Source organism: Dermacentor andersoni, chromosome 1 (assembly GCF_023375885.2).
Source record: "Dermacentor andersoni chromosome 1, qqDerAnde1_hic_scaffold, whole genome shotgun sequence".
Taxonomy (NCBI): domain Eukaryota; kingdom Metazoa; phylum Arthropoda; class Arachnida; order Ixodida; family Ixodidae; genus Dermacentor; species Dermacentor andersoni.
Window position 1 is genome coordinate 29,439,323 of NC_092814.1, and position 18,939 is coordinate 29,458,261.

At 48.3% G+C, this 18,939-nt stretch overlaps 2 protein-coding genes across 6 annotated transcripts in view; one reads left to right on the plus strand and one right to left on the minus strand.

Moving 5' to 3' along the window:
- The window catches only part of RhoBTB (Rho-related BTB domain containing), a 319,208-nt gene that overhangs the window by 132,990 nt on the left and 167,279 nt on the right, over nt 1–18,939 (plus strand). The window lies entirely within an intron of this gene.
- Nucleotides 17,144–18,837, minus strand: LOC129380419 (uncharacterized). The gene has a single exon (XM_055061280.2). The coding sequence runs from the start codon at nt 18,250–18,252 to the stop codon at nt 17,554–17,556; it is 699 nt and encodes a 232-aa protein (XP_054917255.1). The 5' UTR covers nt 18,253–18,837; the 3' UTR covers nt 17,144–17,553.

Here is an 18,939-nt window from a genome sequence, read left to right on the forward strand (position 1 = left end):
ATCAGTCTTTCAACATCGTTTGTGAAGATGCTATGCTTTAGAAAATTTATCACTGAGCAACATATACCCTGCTTCTTGTTAGGCTAGTTGGTTAGCCCAGACGACGCTACAGGCGTCGTCTATTACGGGTGCCTATGATCATATAAAAAAAAAGAAAAAAGAAAAGCCCTTGCAATAGCCGACAATCGGCACACCTCCAAGTCAATTGCAGCAGTAACTTATGCTGGTCAGTGAAATATTGATGGGGGATTTTGGGGTATGTAGTATGTATCCGATGCAAATATCGGCTCGTATACGGATATATAATTACAAAATTACGAAGAGAACACTTTCGAGTATTACGCCTAGCACTGCTCTAGGAGGGAACAGGGCGATTTTGGATGTGCACCACTCCGTCACCAGCTCAGCACGCGTAATACGCGCGATAGGAAAGTTGTCGCGTGAGCGTCTGTACCAACAAAAGTGGAGTCATACTTTCGGCGCGACTGTGTGGTTGGATTATTCATTTTATCCCTTTCATGCAGTTGCTGCAGCCATCATTCCAACTGCGAAAGGATCGAAATAATTACGGATAGTCTAGCGAGTGCACGGCTACGCACCCACTGCGGCGATCCATGCGTTTCCACCGAAACGTGGGCTCCAACCCCTCGGGTCGTCTACGCTTGGCGCATTCCGAATTCTGCCCCATACTCTCTCGCGCACGTACACGAGCGGTGTTGCTCGGCCCAATCAATGCGGCAACCACAAGTGCTGCCGGTGGGAGGTCATCGCACATGTGGCTCCCGGCGGCTGCGCGCTGGTCAACGGTGCGGAAAGAGCTGCTGACGACCCTGTGCGCGTTGTCGCATTGCCTGCAGCGGGGCAAGCCGTACGCGATGACAGCTCCTCGCGAAGCACTCGTCCTATGAGGAGGCCATCGCCGGTGGTCTCGTGTAGCTGCTGTCCCCTGGCTCGTTCAATGCCGTTGTGGCAGCAATAGCGCGTCGTGACTAATATCATTCGCAGAGATATAGAAATGAAAGGAAAGGTTAACCAGGTTTGCGAAATCAACGAGAACGACGGGCCTCTCCGAAATATTGACTGCAAACGACTTGACGCAGCCTAGTTCGTGCTTAAGAGCTAAGATAGAATGGACCGTATGTAAATAGAACAAACATATATATGCAGTTCCGACGCACATTTTGCAATCTGTGTGAAGCGAAGCTTTCGTGAAGCAGTTAATTGAGCTCTATAAAACTGTTCGTCATCTGCAACGCGTTTTTTGTAGCACAGTCCATGTCCGGCAAAACCGCAAGACGCGGAAACACCCATGGCGCGATCCACGCCACAGCGAATTACATTCTCTTGGTCTGGCCACTTTTCTCCTCGCCATCTCCGTGATCAGTGTAGCTTAATATTTCACCCTCTTCATGGCCGGCCTACCTTATTCCGCATGAAGACGACAGAGCAGACGCGTCGAACCCCGGGAAAGAAGGCGTAAGATCATCATCAGCAGCAGCAGCAGCCTATTCATGTCCACTGCAGGACAAAGGCCTCTCCCTGCGATCTCCAATTACCCTTGTCCTGCGCCAACCGATTCCAACTAGCACCCGCAAATTTCCTAATTTCGTCGCACCATCTAGTCTTCTGCCGTCCTCTACTGCGCTTCCCTTCTCTTGGTACCCATTCTGTCACCATAATGGTCCAACGGTTATCTAGTCTGCGCATTACATGACCTGCCCAGCGCCATCTTTTTCTCTTAATGTCTATTAAAATATCGTCTATACCCGTTTGCTCTCTGATCCAAACCGCTCGCTTTCTGTCTCTTAAAGTTATGCCTAGCATTCTTCGTTCCGTCGCTCTTTGCGCGGTCCTTAACTTCTTCTCAAGTTTCTTTGTCAGCCTCCAAGTCTCTGCGCCGTATGTCAGCACCGGTAAAATGCACTGATTGTATACTTTCCTTTTCAATTATAACGGTAAGCTCCCAGTCAGGAGCTCATGATGTCTGCCGTATGCGATCCAACTCAATTTTATTCTTTGAATTTCCTTCTCATGGTCAGGGTTCCCATTTTATTATTTGACCTAGGTAAACGTACTCCTCCACAGACTCTATAGAGGCTGACTTGCGATCATCGGCAAACCGAAGGTTGTTGAGGTATTCGCCGTCGATCTTTACTCCTGAGCCTTCCCAGTTTAATAGCTTGAATACTTCTTCTAAGCACGCAGTGAATAGCATTGGAGAGATTATGTCTCCTTGTCTGACCCCTTTCTTTATAGGTATCTTCCTACTTTTCTTGTATAGAATTAAGGTGGCTGTGGAATCTCTGTAGATATTTTCCACGGTATTTACGTAAGCGGTCTGTACTCTTGATTACGCAATGCCTCTATGACTGCTGGTATCTCTACTGAATCAAATGCTTTTTCGTAATCTATGAAAGCCACATAGAGAGGCTTATTGTACTCTACGGATTTCTCGATAACCTGGTTAATGACATGGATGTGATCCATTGTAGAGTAACCTTTCCTGAAGCCCGCCTGTTCAGTTTGGGTGCCGGGACATACCGACATTACGGGAAATCAGGAGGCGGACAGGATAGCTCGAGGGTATGCAACAAACCGAGCATCCAACAATCCCGACCCCGCTGAGGAACCCGAGCCGGTATCCCAAAGCTATTCAGAGATACTAAACTACTACAGAGGCATCAGACGAAAATACCCGCCCCCTCACAAACAACTAAATAGAGAAGACGCCGTAGCATGGCGATAGCTACAAACGGGAACATTCCCGTGCCTAAACATGCTAAGCAAGATCTAGCCCACGCAGTACGAGAGCAAGTGCCCATGGTGTGGAGACCAACCAACCCTATACCATACCACATGGGCTTGCCAGAAAACAGATGGGCTAGCCATAATAAAAAACCCGAGTGCGGAACAGTGGGAGAGGATGCTATCCAGCGACATCCTGAAAGTCCAACAAGGACTAGTAAGGCGTGCACGCAGGGCAGCTGCCCTCAGCGGAGCCCTGGACTAGGGGAACCGACCCTGGAGAGAAGATGGAAGACTCCATCTGAAGCCGCAAACAACACTGCAAAATAGAGCAAATAAACGTTTTTCATCATCATCATCATCATCCCTTGGTTGACTAAAGTCCAGTGTTGCCCTTATTCTATTGGAGATTATTTTGGTAAATATTTTATATAATACTGGGAGTAAGCTAATGGGCCTATAATTTTTCAACTCTTTAACGTTTCCCTTTTTGTGGATTAGTATAATGTTTGCATTCTTCCAGTTTTCTGGGACTGTTGCAGTCGATAGACACTTCGTATAGAGAGCCACCAGTTTTCCTAGCATTATGTCTCCTCCATCTTTGATTAAATCGACTGTTATTTCATCCTCTCCTGCCGCTTTTACCCGTTTCATGCCTTGCAAGGCCTTTCTGACCTCATCTAGTTATAGGAGGAGTTTCTGTATACTGTTCATTATTGTTTCGAATAGAGTGCTCCTGAGTCCTCTGGGTACTGTAAATGTAAAGGTCAGTATAGAATAATTCTGCTGATTTTATTATACTTTCGAGATTGCTGATGATGTTACCCTGCTTATCTTACAGTGCATACATCTTGGTTTGTCCTATGCCAAGTTTCCTTCTGTCTGATTCCAGGCTGCGTCCATTTTGAATGGCTTCTTCAGTCTTTTTCACGTTATGATTTCTAACATCACTTATTTTCGCTTTGATCAGTTCAAGGCGTAAGATGCCTTGCTTTTAAGAAAACAAGGAATTATGAGCTCTAAAGGCGTATATTTGTTCAAGAGAGTATATTTATGCATAATGTTTTTTTTTCCACTGCGTGATGTCGTAGAGAACAGAGTCGGTCGCCGGCACACCTGCAGTAGTAGTACAGATGGGGCTGTGTCGGTTCACGATATAAGTGCTGTCCTCTGTGTCAACTATTCGACAAGACAGCAGCACCAGCCGCTGTCGGCAAAGTACGAGAGGTTCAAAGGAAGCTTCGCTGTGAAAAGGTCGTACGGTCCAAGCAGTGAAACTGACTAGCCGGCCCAATCGTAGCGCTGATCCAAAGGAGGAGTTCGCGGCACGCGTGTGGTAATCCCACGAAGACAATCGGTGCGAGAAGCGCTGGGACGATCGCGCGACACGCTCTTGTTCGAATGAACCGCGGCGACTTCATTTACAGGAGAGCGGCGGGACTGCGAAAGCGTCGGCCTTGCATGCATCTCAACGTTATTCAAGTCTGGACGCGTCGAAGGAAGCCAATGCCGAGCTTTCTGATTGACTGGAGCCTCGCTTTCAACAGGATGCTTTAAACAAACCTCGCTCTCCCGCGTGCAATTTCTGTGGGATGCGCTCTGGACGACCTCTCCGCTTTGGTGGGCGGCAGCTGTTTGGATTGGCAGTGTCTGCGGTCGGCGTTGATTGATCTGGTAGTACGTCATACTGATAAAGGGAAAGTGAGGACGTGGGGAAAAAATTTAAAGAAAAAAGACGAAGAAACAATTTCTCGTTCGACATCAACTCCGGCCCCTCTTTTTTTATATAAATTTATTTTATTCATACTCCAGACGTTCCCTTTCTTGGTCTGCGTTAGAGCCAGCTGGCTTCTGTGCTTAAGAGAAAGTAAAACGCGTTCTGGGGCACCTCGGCATGAGGTTGTTAGCCAAACAGTCTTTTTGTCTTTCCCGTGAAGGTCACCCGTCCTGAAATGATGGACATAGTACGTGGTACTCACAGGGGTTCTGAGTAGTGGTGACACTGTTCGGACACCACAGACTCACCTGTATTCTTCAGAAGGAGTTGCTGGTCGTTAAGTCTAACATAAACAATGGACACGTGTGCATCTGCGATCGTGCTTTTGTTTCTTGATTAACCGGCCAGTGGTAATAAATTTGGTCATAACCACAAAGCTTTATACTAAGAATACTAGAAGGAAATCTGGTTCTAGTGTCCACATGGCGCCACCACAGCGGCTGTTAATGCAGGATGTGAAGATGACAATGCATGGATTTGTCTAAACTTCGTCCATCTGACTTCGAACGACCGTGTCGATTCTGATGCTACCTTTCTTAAGGACATTTCTCACTGGATATTTGTTGTATGGATAGAAATAGCTTTATTTATCTTCTAATTGCTGCCGTTCTCTGGCTTAAGGACATTAAAATCAGAATTAACTGTTCAGGGTGTAAAAAATAATTGCGCATATCGAGTGCTAAACATCATCAAGATTTAGCGTCATACGTACTAGAACGTGTCTATTCATATCTGCGCTAAAATCTGCAATAAAATGAAAAAGTTTGAACGTGTTAAAAGGTTAATTGTCTTAAAGAAATATTTTGAGGCCAGCACGAAAATTAACTATACCACTGCGAGCATTCGGGAATTTGCATTTAAGCCTACTTTCTCAATGAATCAAGTGCCATACCAAGAAAACTTCGTGCTACCTATCGTCCTGTGGATGAACGACTGCACAGCCAAATTTCTATTATAACCATATAAAAATCTATGGTGTTGACAGCTTTAGTGGAGAACTAATGACCAGACGAGACAAGGCTTGCACCTCCGTAGACATTTTCGCCATGTATCTCACTTATAATCACCAAAATGGGAAGTAGATTCAACTAAGCCATGGAGAGCACGTTGTTGGGCGAGTCGGTAGTACATACTTAAAGAAGGGAATTGCGCTAAAAAAGACACGGACGAGTGTCCTTACTCGTCCGTGTCTTTTTTAGCGCAATTCCCTTCTTTAAGTATGTACAACTAAGCCATGTTAGGTAAAGTACATGTGACTGTCGCCACGTAAACAATTTCAACCTACGTCGCAGTGGGTACTTGTTCTAGTTGTCGTTTACAGCTTCGCTGTCCAACGACCTTCGCAGCGTGGATTAGAGACCTCTTTTTTTTTTTTTTTTTTTTTTTTTTTTACCTCTGCTATCTCTACCTGCCCATAGGTGAGCTACTCCAAGCCACGTCTTTTTGCCTTCCCATGTGCCGCTAAATGCTCCTTACATGCCTCTTTTATGCTTTCCCAGTTCATACCTCGTCTAATTAGCAAGGAGCAAACAAAGGATGCCGCGCCACCTAAGTGCGATGGCCAGTTACACCGCATACAAGGATCGATCTTGAATGACTAGATGCCGGCCAGCCGTTCCTCACGTGCATCTTGAGTATAAGGACAGGAGCCGCGGCTCACTTGCAGGGGAACCTGTGGACGCGCTTTGTTCATACTTATTTTACTTATAACTGTGGGTTGTTCGGCGTTCGTGATAGAGTTCTGGCCTTGCCGATTGAAAGTGAGCATAATTAAACGAAAGGCGAAGAGCGACATCTTAGAACTACATGCGAAGCTGAATGTGCAGCCATGAAGTATTTTAATCGCCAGATGGAAGAGCATTGCCATTTAGAAACATTGTTGCAGCTTGCTCCCAGCAGCGGGTTTCGTTCGAGTAGCCGCCCTGCAGAGATAGTTGTTAAATAACGCGCCCCGCTAACGAAACTGCGCCCATTAATCCGGAAACGGACCCGTGACATCGCAGTCTTCAGCGAAATGAGGTAGCGCTCCAGCAAAGCCTTGACAGCGCCTTGACAGCTTGGATACAACTATTTGGTGCATGGCGCTCGTGATCGAAGAGCCTTGCGCAACAGCGATCGTTACGGCATCCGCCATCGAACGCAAGGTTCGATGCGAGAGCGGATTTTGCTGCTGCATCCTGACAGCAAGAGGCCTTGAGAAAACGCCGTCGGCGTCACGTGCGATTACAACGTCTTCGCAGAACATTCAGCGGAATCGGACACGTGCACTGCGGCGGAGCGCAATGGGGTCCCCATATGCAGGACGACTCGTGCGTCCGGAGCCGGTGCGGACGGGCACTCGGTCCAGTGCCCCGAGTGCGTGCGTATAGTGCACGCAGCATTGGCAGCACGCTCCTTAATTCCCTAGGCCACCGTGTATACATTGGTGGTGACACCTGGGCCATGCAGAACAGAAAGCTGCCTATCAAGCCGATTGAGGAGCTCCTTCCGCTGCCATCTATTTCGCACACTTATGCAACCTCTGGCCCTCTCTCTGGTTATGCATATCATTTGCAAAAGGAATTCTTACCTGGTTTTCACTGTGTGTGTCACATATACGATTCCGGGCCTTCTAGGGTTCTCTGTACTCCGAGATTATGCGCTAAGGAACGTTTGTGCCGATGCTTCCTACTAAATGCCACGCTGAAACCCTTTCGGCATTTGATTGATTTGATTCGGTTTGTTTGTACGTCCGAAGAGCCAAACAGCTGCTATGCAAGACGCTGAAGTAGAGGGCTCCGCATTAACTCTGACCACCTGGGATTCTCGAGCGTACACCGAAAGCTCGGCATGCACAAGTGCGTTCTTGCATAGCGTCCCCAACTGAATGATCTGCCACCTCGTTGGCGTGACACAAAGCTGTGCCAGGTAAATTGCGTGTCGTGGAAAAGCGCTGCTGGAGTTATAGCTGCAATATGCATGCACAACGGGACAGTTGCATTTTTCAAAAAGATCTACCTTTGTTCGACACCGGGCGGCCGTTTAATAACGGACGGACGGCTACAGCACGTATCGTGGATCTTGTACGGATGTAGCTGCGTTTCATGCGTATGAACTGTATAAGGTTAATTGCACCTGTCACTTTTAAAGCGACTCGCGGCCTATGAAAGATGCCGCATAGTGATTGACGCTGCTCGAACTTGGCTTGGGCTATTGTATTTGAAGATGTAGATGTTTCTTTTAGCATTTGAGCGACGGCTTCCGTTATTGCAAGACGTCTGACTTGCGACCAAGTGTCCAAAGGTAGGAAAACGAGGACGATGAGGGACCTAAGGTTAACCACGGTATCGCGACCAGTTTGCTCATGAAAATAAGCAGAACAGAACGTCTTGCCCGCCGTTTGAGGGCATTGGTTTCACGTTTAACGATGTGTACCGTGGCGCATCTCGCCGTGTTGGTGCACTCCTTGACTCATGGTCCTCGTTCGCGAGAAAGTGTAATGACACTATTATTAATGTTATTACAGTTTGCACACTATTAGTGCTGGTGGTGAGCACTGCAGCTAATTAAAATATTTTTGACGTACTTTCGCTAACAGAATACTGGAACCACACATCGCATTATAGTGCAGTGTACTAACAGGGTTGATTAGTTTATGAATTTGTCACGTCCGCACTTTGGGATATCTGGGACACCCGCCGTTTTCAGAGTGCGATAGAAGGGAAAGGCAGGGAGGTTAACTAGATGCACGCCCGATTTGCTACTCTGCACTATGGAAGAGGGAATATAGGGACTATAGGGACAACAAGAGAGGAAAAAAAGGGAAGAGAGAAAGGGCAACAGTTGAGCGCACACTGAAGATGCGCAGCAAGTCTACAAACTGTCGCAGAGACCTGTCAACTTCAAGTATACTCCAGTAATTCGCTCGCCACTTTCTGCGCCAGTGAAGCACACAGCCATGCTCCGAGGTTCGTTTCCGAAAATGGCCGCGAGTACAACCTGTTTAATGCGGTCCAAAGAAGTTCACGCTCGACGTCGTACTGCAGACAAAGGCACAAAAAGTGTTGAATAGATTCTTTGCTTTTGCAAGAGTCACGCGTTAGCGTGTTGCACATTCCAATGCGCAATAAGTAAGCCTTTGTAAATGCCACCCCGAGCCAGAGCTCGTAGCTTTCAATTTCAGAAACCTCACTACGCGACCGTCCTTGCATCCCACCTGCTTCGGAATGCATCCTCCGCGCCGAGGCTTCGCACCCTCGATTTCGCGTATCATTAACAGCAGGAATCCATAATGGTTGAACCACTGCAACGCTCTACCGAGATATAGTCCCACGCCATTTTTCAGCGTATCCGCTTTCTGTGGTCACCTAGGAAACGAGGCATTATTCTTCCGTGCATGAAGTCGCCGGTTCGATTTCTGCAACACCGGCGGACGCGACAGCCCTTGGTGTACGATTGAGGCCCGACGCGGTGGCACCCCGATATGCAGTTTCAGGAGTGTTATTCAATCACGTTTTTTTTTTTTGCTCTTGTTGTTGTTGTTGAAGCTTACTGGCAGGTATCTATTGATTCATGCCGTACGTTCACGCGATTTCCTGAGGAAAATCGAAAATTTTTGAGATCTGTTGGAATATGAGATCCATTGGAATATGAACCTGGCAACGTTTAACGCTAGAACGTTATCTAGTGAGGCGAGTCTAGCAGTGCTATTGGAGGAATTAGAGGGCAGTAAATGGGATATAATAGGGCTCAGTGAAGTTAGGAGGCCAAAAGAAGCATATACAGTGCTAAAAAGCGGGCACGTCCTGTGCTACCGGGGCTTAGCAGAGAGACGAGAACTAGGAGTCGGATTCCTGATTAATAAGAACATAGCTGGTAACATACAGGAATTCTATAGCATTAACGAGAGGGTGGCATGTCTTGTTGTGAAACTTAATAAGAGGTACAAAATGAAGGTTGTACAGGTCTACGCCCCTACATCTAGTCATGATGACCAGGAAGTCGAAAGCTTCTATGAAGACGTGGAATCGGCGATGGGTAAAGTCAAAACAAAATACAGTATACTGATGGGCGATTTCAATGCCAGGGTAGGCAAGAAGCAGGCCGGAGACAAGTCAGTGGGGGAATATGGCATAGGCTCTAGGAATAGCAGAGGAGAGTTATTAGTAGAGTTTGCACAACAGAATAATATGCGGATAATGAATACCTTTTTCCGCAAGCGGGTTAGCCGAAAGTGGACGTGGAGGAGCCCGAATGGTGAGACTAGAAATGAAATCGACTTTATACTCTGCGCGAACCCCGGCATCATACAAGATGTAGACGTGCTCGGCAAGGTGCGCTGCAGTGACCATAGGATGGTAAGAACTCGAATTAGCCTTGACTTGAGGAGGGAACGGAAGAAACTGGTACATAAGAAACCGATCAATGAGTTAGCGGTAAGAGGGAAACTAGAGGAATTCCGGATCAAGCTACAGAACAGGTATTCGGCTTTAACCCAGGAAGAGGACCATAGTGTTGAAGCAATGAACGACAATCTTATGGGCATCATTAAGGAGTGCGCAATAGAAGTCGGTGGTAACGCCGTTAAACAGGAAACCAGTAAGCTATCGCAGGAGACGAAAGATCTGATCAAGAAACGCCAATGTATGAAAGCCTCTAACCCTACAGCTAGAATAGAACTGGCAGAACTTTCTAAGTTAATCAACAAGCGTAAGACAGCGGACATAAGGAACTATAATATGGATAGAATTGAACAGGCTCTCAGGAACGGAGGAAGCCTAAAAGCAGTAAAGAAGAAACTAGGAATAGGCAAGAATCAGATGTGTGCGTTAAGAGACAAAGCCGGCAATATCGTTACTAATATGGATGAGATAGTTCAAGGGGCTGAAGAGTTTTATAGAGATTTATACAGTACCAGTAACACCCACGACGATAAGGTGAGAGAGAATAGTCTAGAGGAACTTGAAATCCCACAAGTAACACCGGAAGAGGTAAAGAACGCCTTGGGAGCTATGCAAAAGGGGAAGGCAGCTGGGGAGGATCAGGTAACAGCAGATTTGTTGAAGGATGGTGGGAACACTGTCCTAGAAAGGTTGGCCGCCCTATATACACAATGCCTCATGACCTCGAACGTACCGGTATCTTGGAAGAACGCTAACATAATCCTAATCCATAAGAAAGGGGACGCCAAAGACTTGAAAAATGATAGACCGATCAGCTTACTGTCCGTTGCCTACAAAGTATTTACTAAGGTCATCGCAAATAGAATCAGGAATACCTTAGACTTCTGTCAACCAAAGGACCAGGCAGGATTCCGTAAAGGCTACTCAACAATAGACCATATTCACACTATCAATCAGGTGATAGAGAAATGTGCGGAATATGACCAACCCTTATATATAGCCTTCATTGATTACGAAAAAGCATTTGATTCAGTCGAAACCTCAGCAGTCATGAAGGCACTACGGAATCAGGGTGTAGATGAGCCATATGTAAAGATACTGGAAGCTATCTATAGCGGTTCCACAGCCACCGTAATCCTCCACAAGGAAAGCAACAAAATCCCAATAAAGAAAGGCGTCAGACAGGGAGATACGATATCTCCAATGCTATTCACAGCATGTTTACAGGAGGTATTCAGAGACCTGGAGTGGGAAGAATTGGGGATAAAAGTTAATGGAGAATACCTTAGCAACTTGCGATTCGCTGATGATATTGCCTTGCTTAGTAACTCAGGAGACCAATTGCAATGCATGCTCACTGACCTGGAGAGGCAAAGCAGAAGGGTGGGTCTGAAAATTAATCTACAGAAAACTAAAGTAATGTTTAACAGTCTCGGAAGAGAACAGCAGTTTACGACAGGCAGCGAGGCACTGGAAGTGGTAAGGGAATACATCTACTTAGGGCAGGTAGTGACCACGGATCCGGATCATGAGACTGAAATAACCAGAAGAATAAGAATGGGCTGGGGTGCGTTTGGCAGGCATTCTCAAATCATGAACAGCAGGTTGCCACTATCCCTCAAGAGGAAAGTGTATAACAGCTGTGTCTTACCAGTACTCACCTACGGGGCAGAAACCTGGAGGCTTACGAAAAGGGTTCTGCTGAAATTGAGGACGACGCAACGAGCCATGGAAAGAAGAATGATAGGTGTAACGTTAAGGGATAAGAAAAGAGCAGATTGGGTGAGGGAACAAACGCGGGTAAATGACATCTTAGTTGAAATCAAGAAAAAGAAATGGGCATGGGCCGGGCATGTAATGAGGAGGGAAGATAACCGATGGTCATTAAGGGTTACGGACTGGATTCCAAGGGAAGGGAAGCGTAGTAGGGGGCGGCAGAAAATTAGGTGGGCGGATGACATTAAGACGTTTGCTGGGACAACATGGCCAGAATTAGTACATGACCGGGGTAGTTGGAGAAGTATGGGAGAGGCCTTCGCCCTGCAGTGGGCGTAACTAGGCTGATGATATTGATTCTGATAAAACTGCATTTGTGTAACGGTGTGAACACTTTGTCTTATTTTCGAGCTTTAAATATGGAAAGGCCACCGATGTTTTTTTTTGTTTTTTTTTTTTAGCTGGAAGGTGGTTTTTTGTTTCGAATCATCACTAATGAGACTAACCTCGTTTAGGACGCACATCAAAACGCCTCATTCACTGCATTAAGCTATTTTTCGTTCTTTCAAAATCTGCGATTGCTTTGAATACGTTCACATTCGCCGTTGGAATTTCGCCGTTGCGTTATCAAAAGCGCTCTGCGGGAAGACTTGCTTGCGAATTTCGCATGTAAATGACGCGCGAGTTTATTGGGAGCTCGACTGTTGACACTTGCATGCATTACACTCTGAAACTTCAAAATAAATTGTTGACATAATTTCGCGAGACGGCCGTGCCGTTAAGCGGTCACGTCAATACAAATACTATCGTTTTAATCAGAAAATAGAGTTGGTTTATATGCGTGATTGTGAGTGGCGCAAAAACAGCAGACAAGAAGGATTGGACACACAAATGCGCTCGAACGGCTCAGCGCATTCGTGTGTGCGGCCCTTTTCGTTGTTCCCCATCTTTTGGGGCCACTTATAGTTATACAAATGCTACTTTTCCGAACTGATCGCGAGACTGATTTTCCTCGAATTGGCGACATTTGGTTTTATAGAGAGACGAGAAAAAGTGGAAACGCTGCTATAGGTTAACCAAAACAAAAAATTCACCGGCGATTACGATACTCCCTAATGCGTAATTTGAGCGCAGCTTTATACGCGTGTTTATTTGTCATGTCAGCATTTTGTATTATGACTATGTAGGTACACGGTTTCTATTAGGAAGAGAACGCTAGCGTAGCTGGCGTGAACAATCTGTCTCGTGCGGCTCATTGCAAACGAAGCGAAATGTGGCGCGACTGCCTCGCTAATAGGGATATGGCGAGAGGCAGCGCGTGGGTGACGCATGAGCGCGATCCACAGCAGCCGCCGCAGACAGACCTCCGCTCATGCAGCGCTTTGTTTCTACACAGACGACACGCGCTACTCTGGCGCCATATTGTAGCCATCGTCGCCGCACAGCCCGTTTTGCGCGGCACTACGCTTTCCTTCTCGTTCCACCAACGACGAGAGCGGCCCTTCGTCGCGGGGAAATCGTGGCACAAGTGTCAGCGACGACAACAACCAATAGAACATAGCAGCTCGCCATTGCCCCTTGCAGGAGCTGCTGGTACCGCGGACTGACCTCAGCAGCTGACGAACGTAGCCCTCCCCATTTCACGCCACCCTGCTCGCCTCCCGCCCCCCCCCCCCCCCCCCCCCCCTCCCGGAGGCGCAGATGAGATCGCCCATGCATGCGGCTGCGGAAGCCGTGGCCGCCGGCAACTCAACGCATGTGCAGGCCGTATCCCCTCCGCTCCTCCTACGTTTTCCGCCTTATGCTTTCACTTTAGCCTCCTCCTCCACTTTCCTTCTCGCACTCTTTTCTGTCATCTCCCGCCGCGCTCCGCGTTTGATTTCAAATTTTGCTGTGCTCGGCGTGCCTCGGTACAACGCTGAGGCACGCCGGCGCTCAACGCAGGAACGGGAGCGTAAGAGCTGCACTCTCAAAATTCGGTTTCCTACCTTACACGGAAGGGTGTAGATCAAAAGAAAGAGAGATGGAGAGAAATAGAGCATTTGCGCACGATCACAGCACACGACAGTTCAGGTTTGTCGGTGCTAAAGCCGCTTGTGCAGGCTTGAAAATCACATGTCGAAGAAAGGTTTCTGTGCTTTATAGTAGTTTGGTAGGATGGCCAGCAGCAGACATTTGCGAATAAACTTCGAAGTTGCGGCTCTGAAGCTTCTGCAGCCTGCAGCTACGGTGCCTTCTACATTGCGACTTCGACCGGAAGGTTAGCGACAACAGAAGAGCTGCAGTTTCATGCCACGGATGAAATCGACGCGAATGTCCCAGTTGCTCTCTGACTGCCCAATTTCGTTTCTGATTTGTTATAGCGTGCCTCGCTCTCGTTTTATTTATTTTCTTGGTGATATTGCCTTTTTTTTTTTTCCACGCGGAAAGTGTCCTTGCGTAACCGGCGCAGCTGTGCCAACCAGTCTCGTTTTCTATTCTCGGGCTTTCTTCGATCGCGTCCATTTCACGGCTCGCTCATTACCTGTCGCGTGTCGTTTGGCTCACGGCACATGCAGTGAAATCGTTAGACACGACGTGCACAATTGGGCCTGTAGCGTATCAGCCGGACGGCAGGGTGGAACAGACAACGTTTATTGATGCCGTGCCCTTTTTATAGGGTAATGAACATGTGATCTGCCGACTGCTGCTTGCGTGGCCGATAAGCGATTATCATGAACATGCAGTGTGACACGCGATATCAGTATACAACATTCCTTTCTCCTAAGATTCGTTACACAATTGCAAAATGTCTGGTTAGTCATCAATGCCATAATGTGCGATAGGCCGTCTAACGCGTGTTGATCTTCGCGGCTCGACCGGGTCTTGGGTAGCTTGGCCCGGACTTGCCCCTGCGGCTGCTTCCGTGCTGACCGGCAGCTGTTGTGGTCGTCTGGCTGTAGGAGGCAGCCTGACGTGGTAGTCAGCACTTGAGACTGGATCGGCTTCGAGCCTCGTCCAGGCGCGCCTCAACTGGTTCCGGTGCCTGTGATGGCGTTCGCCGTTGTCCAGCTGGACGATGTACGACACCGGGCCTCGCACTGCCACAACCCTGGCCGCCTTGGACCTGGACAAAAGCTTTTAGCATAGACCGCGTCACCGACACGGAACCTCTTAATCTCCGGTCGTTGTGGTTCAGGCGCGTGTTGTCGGTCCGGATGAAGTCTGTCCAAGGCTGTCCTCAGCCTTCGTCCGATCATTAATTCTGCCGGAGATTTTCCCGTGACCGAATGTGGCGTCGCGCGCTGTTTAAGCAGAAACAGCGAAATCTTGCACTGCGTTGAGCCTTCCGGTTGCTTCTTCAACGCTTCTTTAACTTCTCTTACCATTCTCTCCGCCCTACCATCACTGGCGGGATTGTAAGGTGCAGTGAAAAGAGCACGCACACCATTGCACTTTAAAAACGTTTGCAACTCCGAGCTAGTGAATACTGTGCCATTATCCGAAACGATAACGTCTGCCACACCGTGTGTCGCAAACATCTTCCTTAAGCTGGTCACGACAGCTGTGGCTTTCATGGATGACATGACTTCGACCTCGGCCCAGTTGCTGTAGGCGTCTACCACGACTAAGAATACTTCTCCATTAACTGGACCAGCGAAATCAATGTGTAGACGACTCCAAGGTTGATCTGGCTTGATCCAAAAATGCACTGGAACCTTGGGATCGCTTTGCCGGTTACTCTGACATGGCTGGCAGTGTCGTACAAACTCTTCAATTTCGTGGTCCATATTCAGCCACCACATGAGCCCTCTAGCTGAGGCTTTCATAGCACTCATCCCAGGGTGATTTGCATGCAGGAGTTTAAGCACACTTTCTCTTGCTGCATTAGGAATTACAACGCGATTCCCCCACAGTATGCAATCACGATGCAACGACAACTCTGATTTCCTCACCTCGTAAGGCGTGAACTTGTCCAGTTGTGTTGACGGCCAGCCACTAAGGATCCATTCCTTTACCATGGATAAGACTGTCCTTGATCAGCGCAGCGATAACTGCCGCCTGAAGCGGTGCACACTCGACCGCTTCCAATAGCAGCACGTCCCCAGGTGGCTCGTCTTCGTCTCCTGGAGCTGGCAGATGACCGAGTGCATCGGCGTTGGAGTTTTCTTGGCCTCGCCTGTACTGAAGGCTGTAGTTATACGCAGACAAACAAAATCCAACGGAGCATTCTGGGCGACACAACTTCAGGCACCCTCTTGTCAGTGTTGAACAGGCCCAGTAACGGCTTGTGGACCGTTATGACCGTAAATTCTCGCCCAGCAAGGTACTGGTGGAATCGTTTCACGCCAAAGACAACAGCTAAGCCCTCTTTATCAATCTGAGCATAGGTACGTTCACTGGCTCCAAGCGTCCGGGAAGCATAAGCTATGGGTTGTTCCTTCCCATCAGTCGTACGATGCGCTAGCACTGCCCCCACTCCCACAGGAGATGCGTCGCAGCACAAAATTGAAGGACGCTTGGTGTCATAGGGCACAAGCACAGAGTCGGAGCTAAGCAATTTTTTTAGTCTCTCAAACGCACGTTGGTGCGTGGTCATGGTCGAGCAGTCGATAGAGTGGTTCTGCCACTTCAGTCTTGCCCTTGAGGAAACTGCTGTAAAAATTTAGTAACCCCAAGAACGCTTGCAGCTCCTTTTTGCTTGTGGGTGCGGGCGCTTTATGGATGGCGTCAGTCTTGCTTCGGCTCCGATGTATTCCCGTGGCGTCAATCCTGTGACCCAAGAATTCAATGCTCGGCTTGTTGAATTCGCACTTGTCTTTGTTTACTCTTAACTGCGCCTTCTGCAGACGCGATAGCACTGTTTCTAATCTCTCGGCGTGCTCTTCCGCGTTACGGCCAGAAATCAAGATATCATCAAGATAGGCTTTCACGCCGGGAATGCCTGCTAATAGCGTATCAATGACTCGGTGAAATACCCACGGCGCCACCGAAATTCCAAACGGCAGCGGTTTGACTTTGTACAATCTCTTTCTCGTGTTAACTGTGAGCACTTCAGCCGATTCGTCGTCTAGCGTTAGCTGTTGATAAGCTTGCGCTAGATCCAGCTTTGTAAAAAATTTGCTTGAACCCAGAGCTGCGAGCATTTCAGTGGTAGTGGGCAAAGGATACCCGCTGCTGTTAATACCTTTCTTTACGGTGCTACGGTAGTAAGTCACCGCACAGGCGTAATGTTCCGTCTTTTTTTCTTACCACTACCAGTGGTGTGGCCCAGTTGGAGTACGCGACGGGTTCCCATACCCCTTGTTGCACCAAGCGATCCACTTCCTTGCCCACGTCGTCCTTGAGGGCCGGTGGAACTGGTCGACTTTTGAGAAACACTGGTTGGGCGTCGTCTTTCAGTTCGATGTGAATTGGTGGTCCGTTGAAGCCAGGAAGGTCCCTGCGGAACACCTCGGAAAATCGTAAGGGCACGTCTTCCGCGTTTACTTGCTTGTTTCCCCGCAAGCAAATCCCTAACGGCCTAAACCAGTTTTGCCCAATCAGGCTGTTGCCTCGATTCTTTACTACCAACAATGGCAGCTTTGCCTTCCGGCCCTTGAATTCTACCAAGTCGGTTGCTCGACCCAGCAGCGGTAACGCCTCCTTTGACCAGGTTACGAGAGTCGTTCCAGAATCTTGGAGTGGTATTTCACCCCGATTTCTCTCGATTACTCGAAATGTATCTTCACTCACAATTGAGCACGAGGCTCCGGAATCGACCTCCATCGGGACTTCTTGTCCTTGTATCTGTACTTTAACCATAAACTTCTGTTCTTGCTCATTCACTTCGCAAAGTGAAAACAATGCACTCATTTCGTACACGCCCTTTCTCTTTTCAACTTTCCTCTTTTGCTCAGGCGTCTTCCGGGACGCTCTACTTTCGTCTCTTGAACGACAAGCCCTCGCTATATGTCAAACCCTTTTGCATTTGAAGCATGCCGCTTTTCTAAAGCTGCATAAATGCGGAGCGTGCTTACCGTTGCAACGGTAGCAACTAGATCCCTCTGCCGTGGCGTCTTGCTTCGTGCGGGTTGCTTGTATCATGCCCTGGCGGTCCTTCGCCTCGTCTCGGCCTTGCATCCGTATGTCTTGCTGTTGCTTGGCTGTCGCTTCTGCGGTCGCGGCCATGTCGTACGCAACGTTGAACGTAAGGTCGTGTTCTGCGATAAGTCGCTGTTGAACTGCTTCGTTCTGGAGGCCGCATACGAATCGATCTCGCATCATGATGTCCAACGGGAGCTGCTCGTCGCCAAAACCGCAGTCTTCGGCTAGCTTCCGAAGCGCCGTGACGTAGTCCGCAACCGATTCCTCAGCAGCCTGGTTTCTCTTGTAGAACAAAAACCTTGCGTATAGCTCTGAAGGCCTTGGATGCAGGTGCTTGCGAACCGCCGTCTTAATTTCCTCGTAGGTTGCTGCTGTCGGTCTTGATGGCTTCACCAGAGTCACGATGAGCCCGTACGCTTCTTCGCCGCAACAACTCAGCAGGACGGCTCTTTTCTGTTCTTCTTTCGCTATCTTGTTAGCTTCGCAGAACATTTCTAGCCTCTCGACGTATTCGTCCCATGACGCATTTGTGCCTAGACGATACTCGCCGATCCTGCCGACGGCCATCGTCGCCAACTGTGGCGTATCAGCCGGATGCCAGGGTGGAATAGACAACGTTTATTGATGCCGTGCCCTTTTTATAGGGTGATGAACATGCGATCTGCCGACTGCTGCTTGCGTGGCCGATAAGCGATTATCATCAACATGCAGTGTGACACGAGTTGCTCTTTGACTGCCCAATTTCGTTTCTGATGATTTGTTATAGCGTGTCTCGCTCTCGTTTTATTTATTTTCTTAGCGATATTGCCTTTTTTTTTTCCCACGCGGAAAGTGCCCTTGCGTAACCGGCGCAGCTGTGCCAACCAGTCTCGTTTTCTATTCTAGGGCTTTCTTCGATCTCGTCCATTTCACGGCTCGCTCATTACCTGTCGCGGGTCGTTTGGCTCACGGCGCATGCAGTGAAATCGTTAGACACGACGTGCACAATTGGGCCCAACGTTTGTAGTCTGACCGACTGATGGATGCGGTTTGATGTCTCTAAGCAACGAGGGACGCCAAATAAGTGAGCTCTGGATTAATTTTGACCACCTGGGATCAGAGTGCGGTGCGCGGTCGTTTTAATGCGTTAGTATCAGTAGTGCCAAAGTGGACAAAAAAGTATGTGTTTGAAGTGTGGGAAACCGGTCACGTAGTAGAGGATATATACCGGGTGTTTCACGTAACTTGAGCTAAACTTTTAAAGGATATGCAAAT

Excerpts from the sequence above, each read along its gene's own strand:
- LOC129380419 (XM_055061280.2), bottom strand. The coding sequence starts at position 18,252 with ATGGCCGTCGGCAGGATCGGCGAGTATCGTCTAGGCACAAATGCGTCA.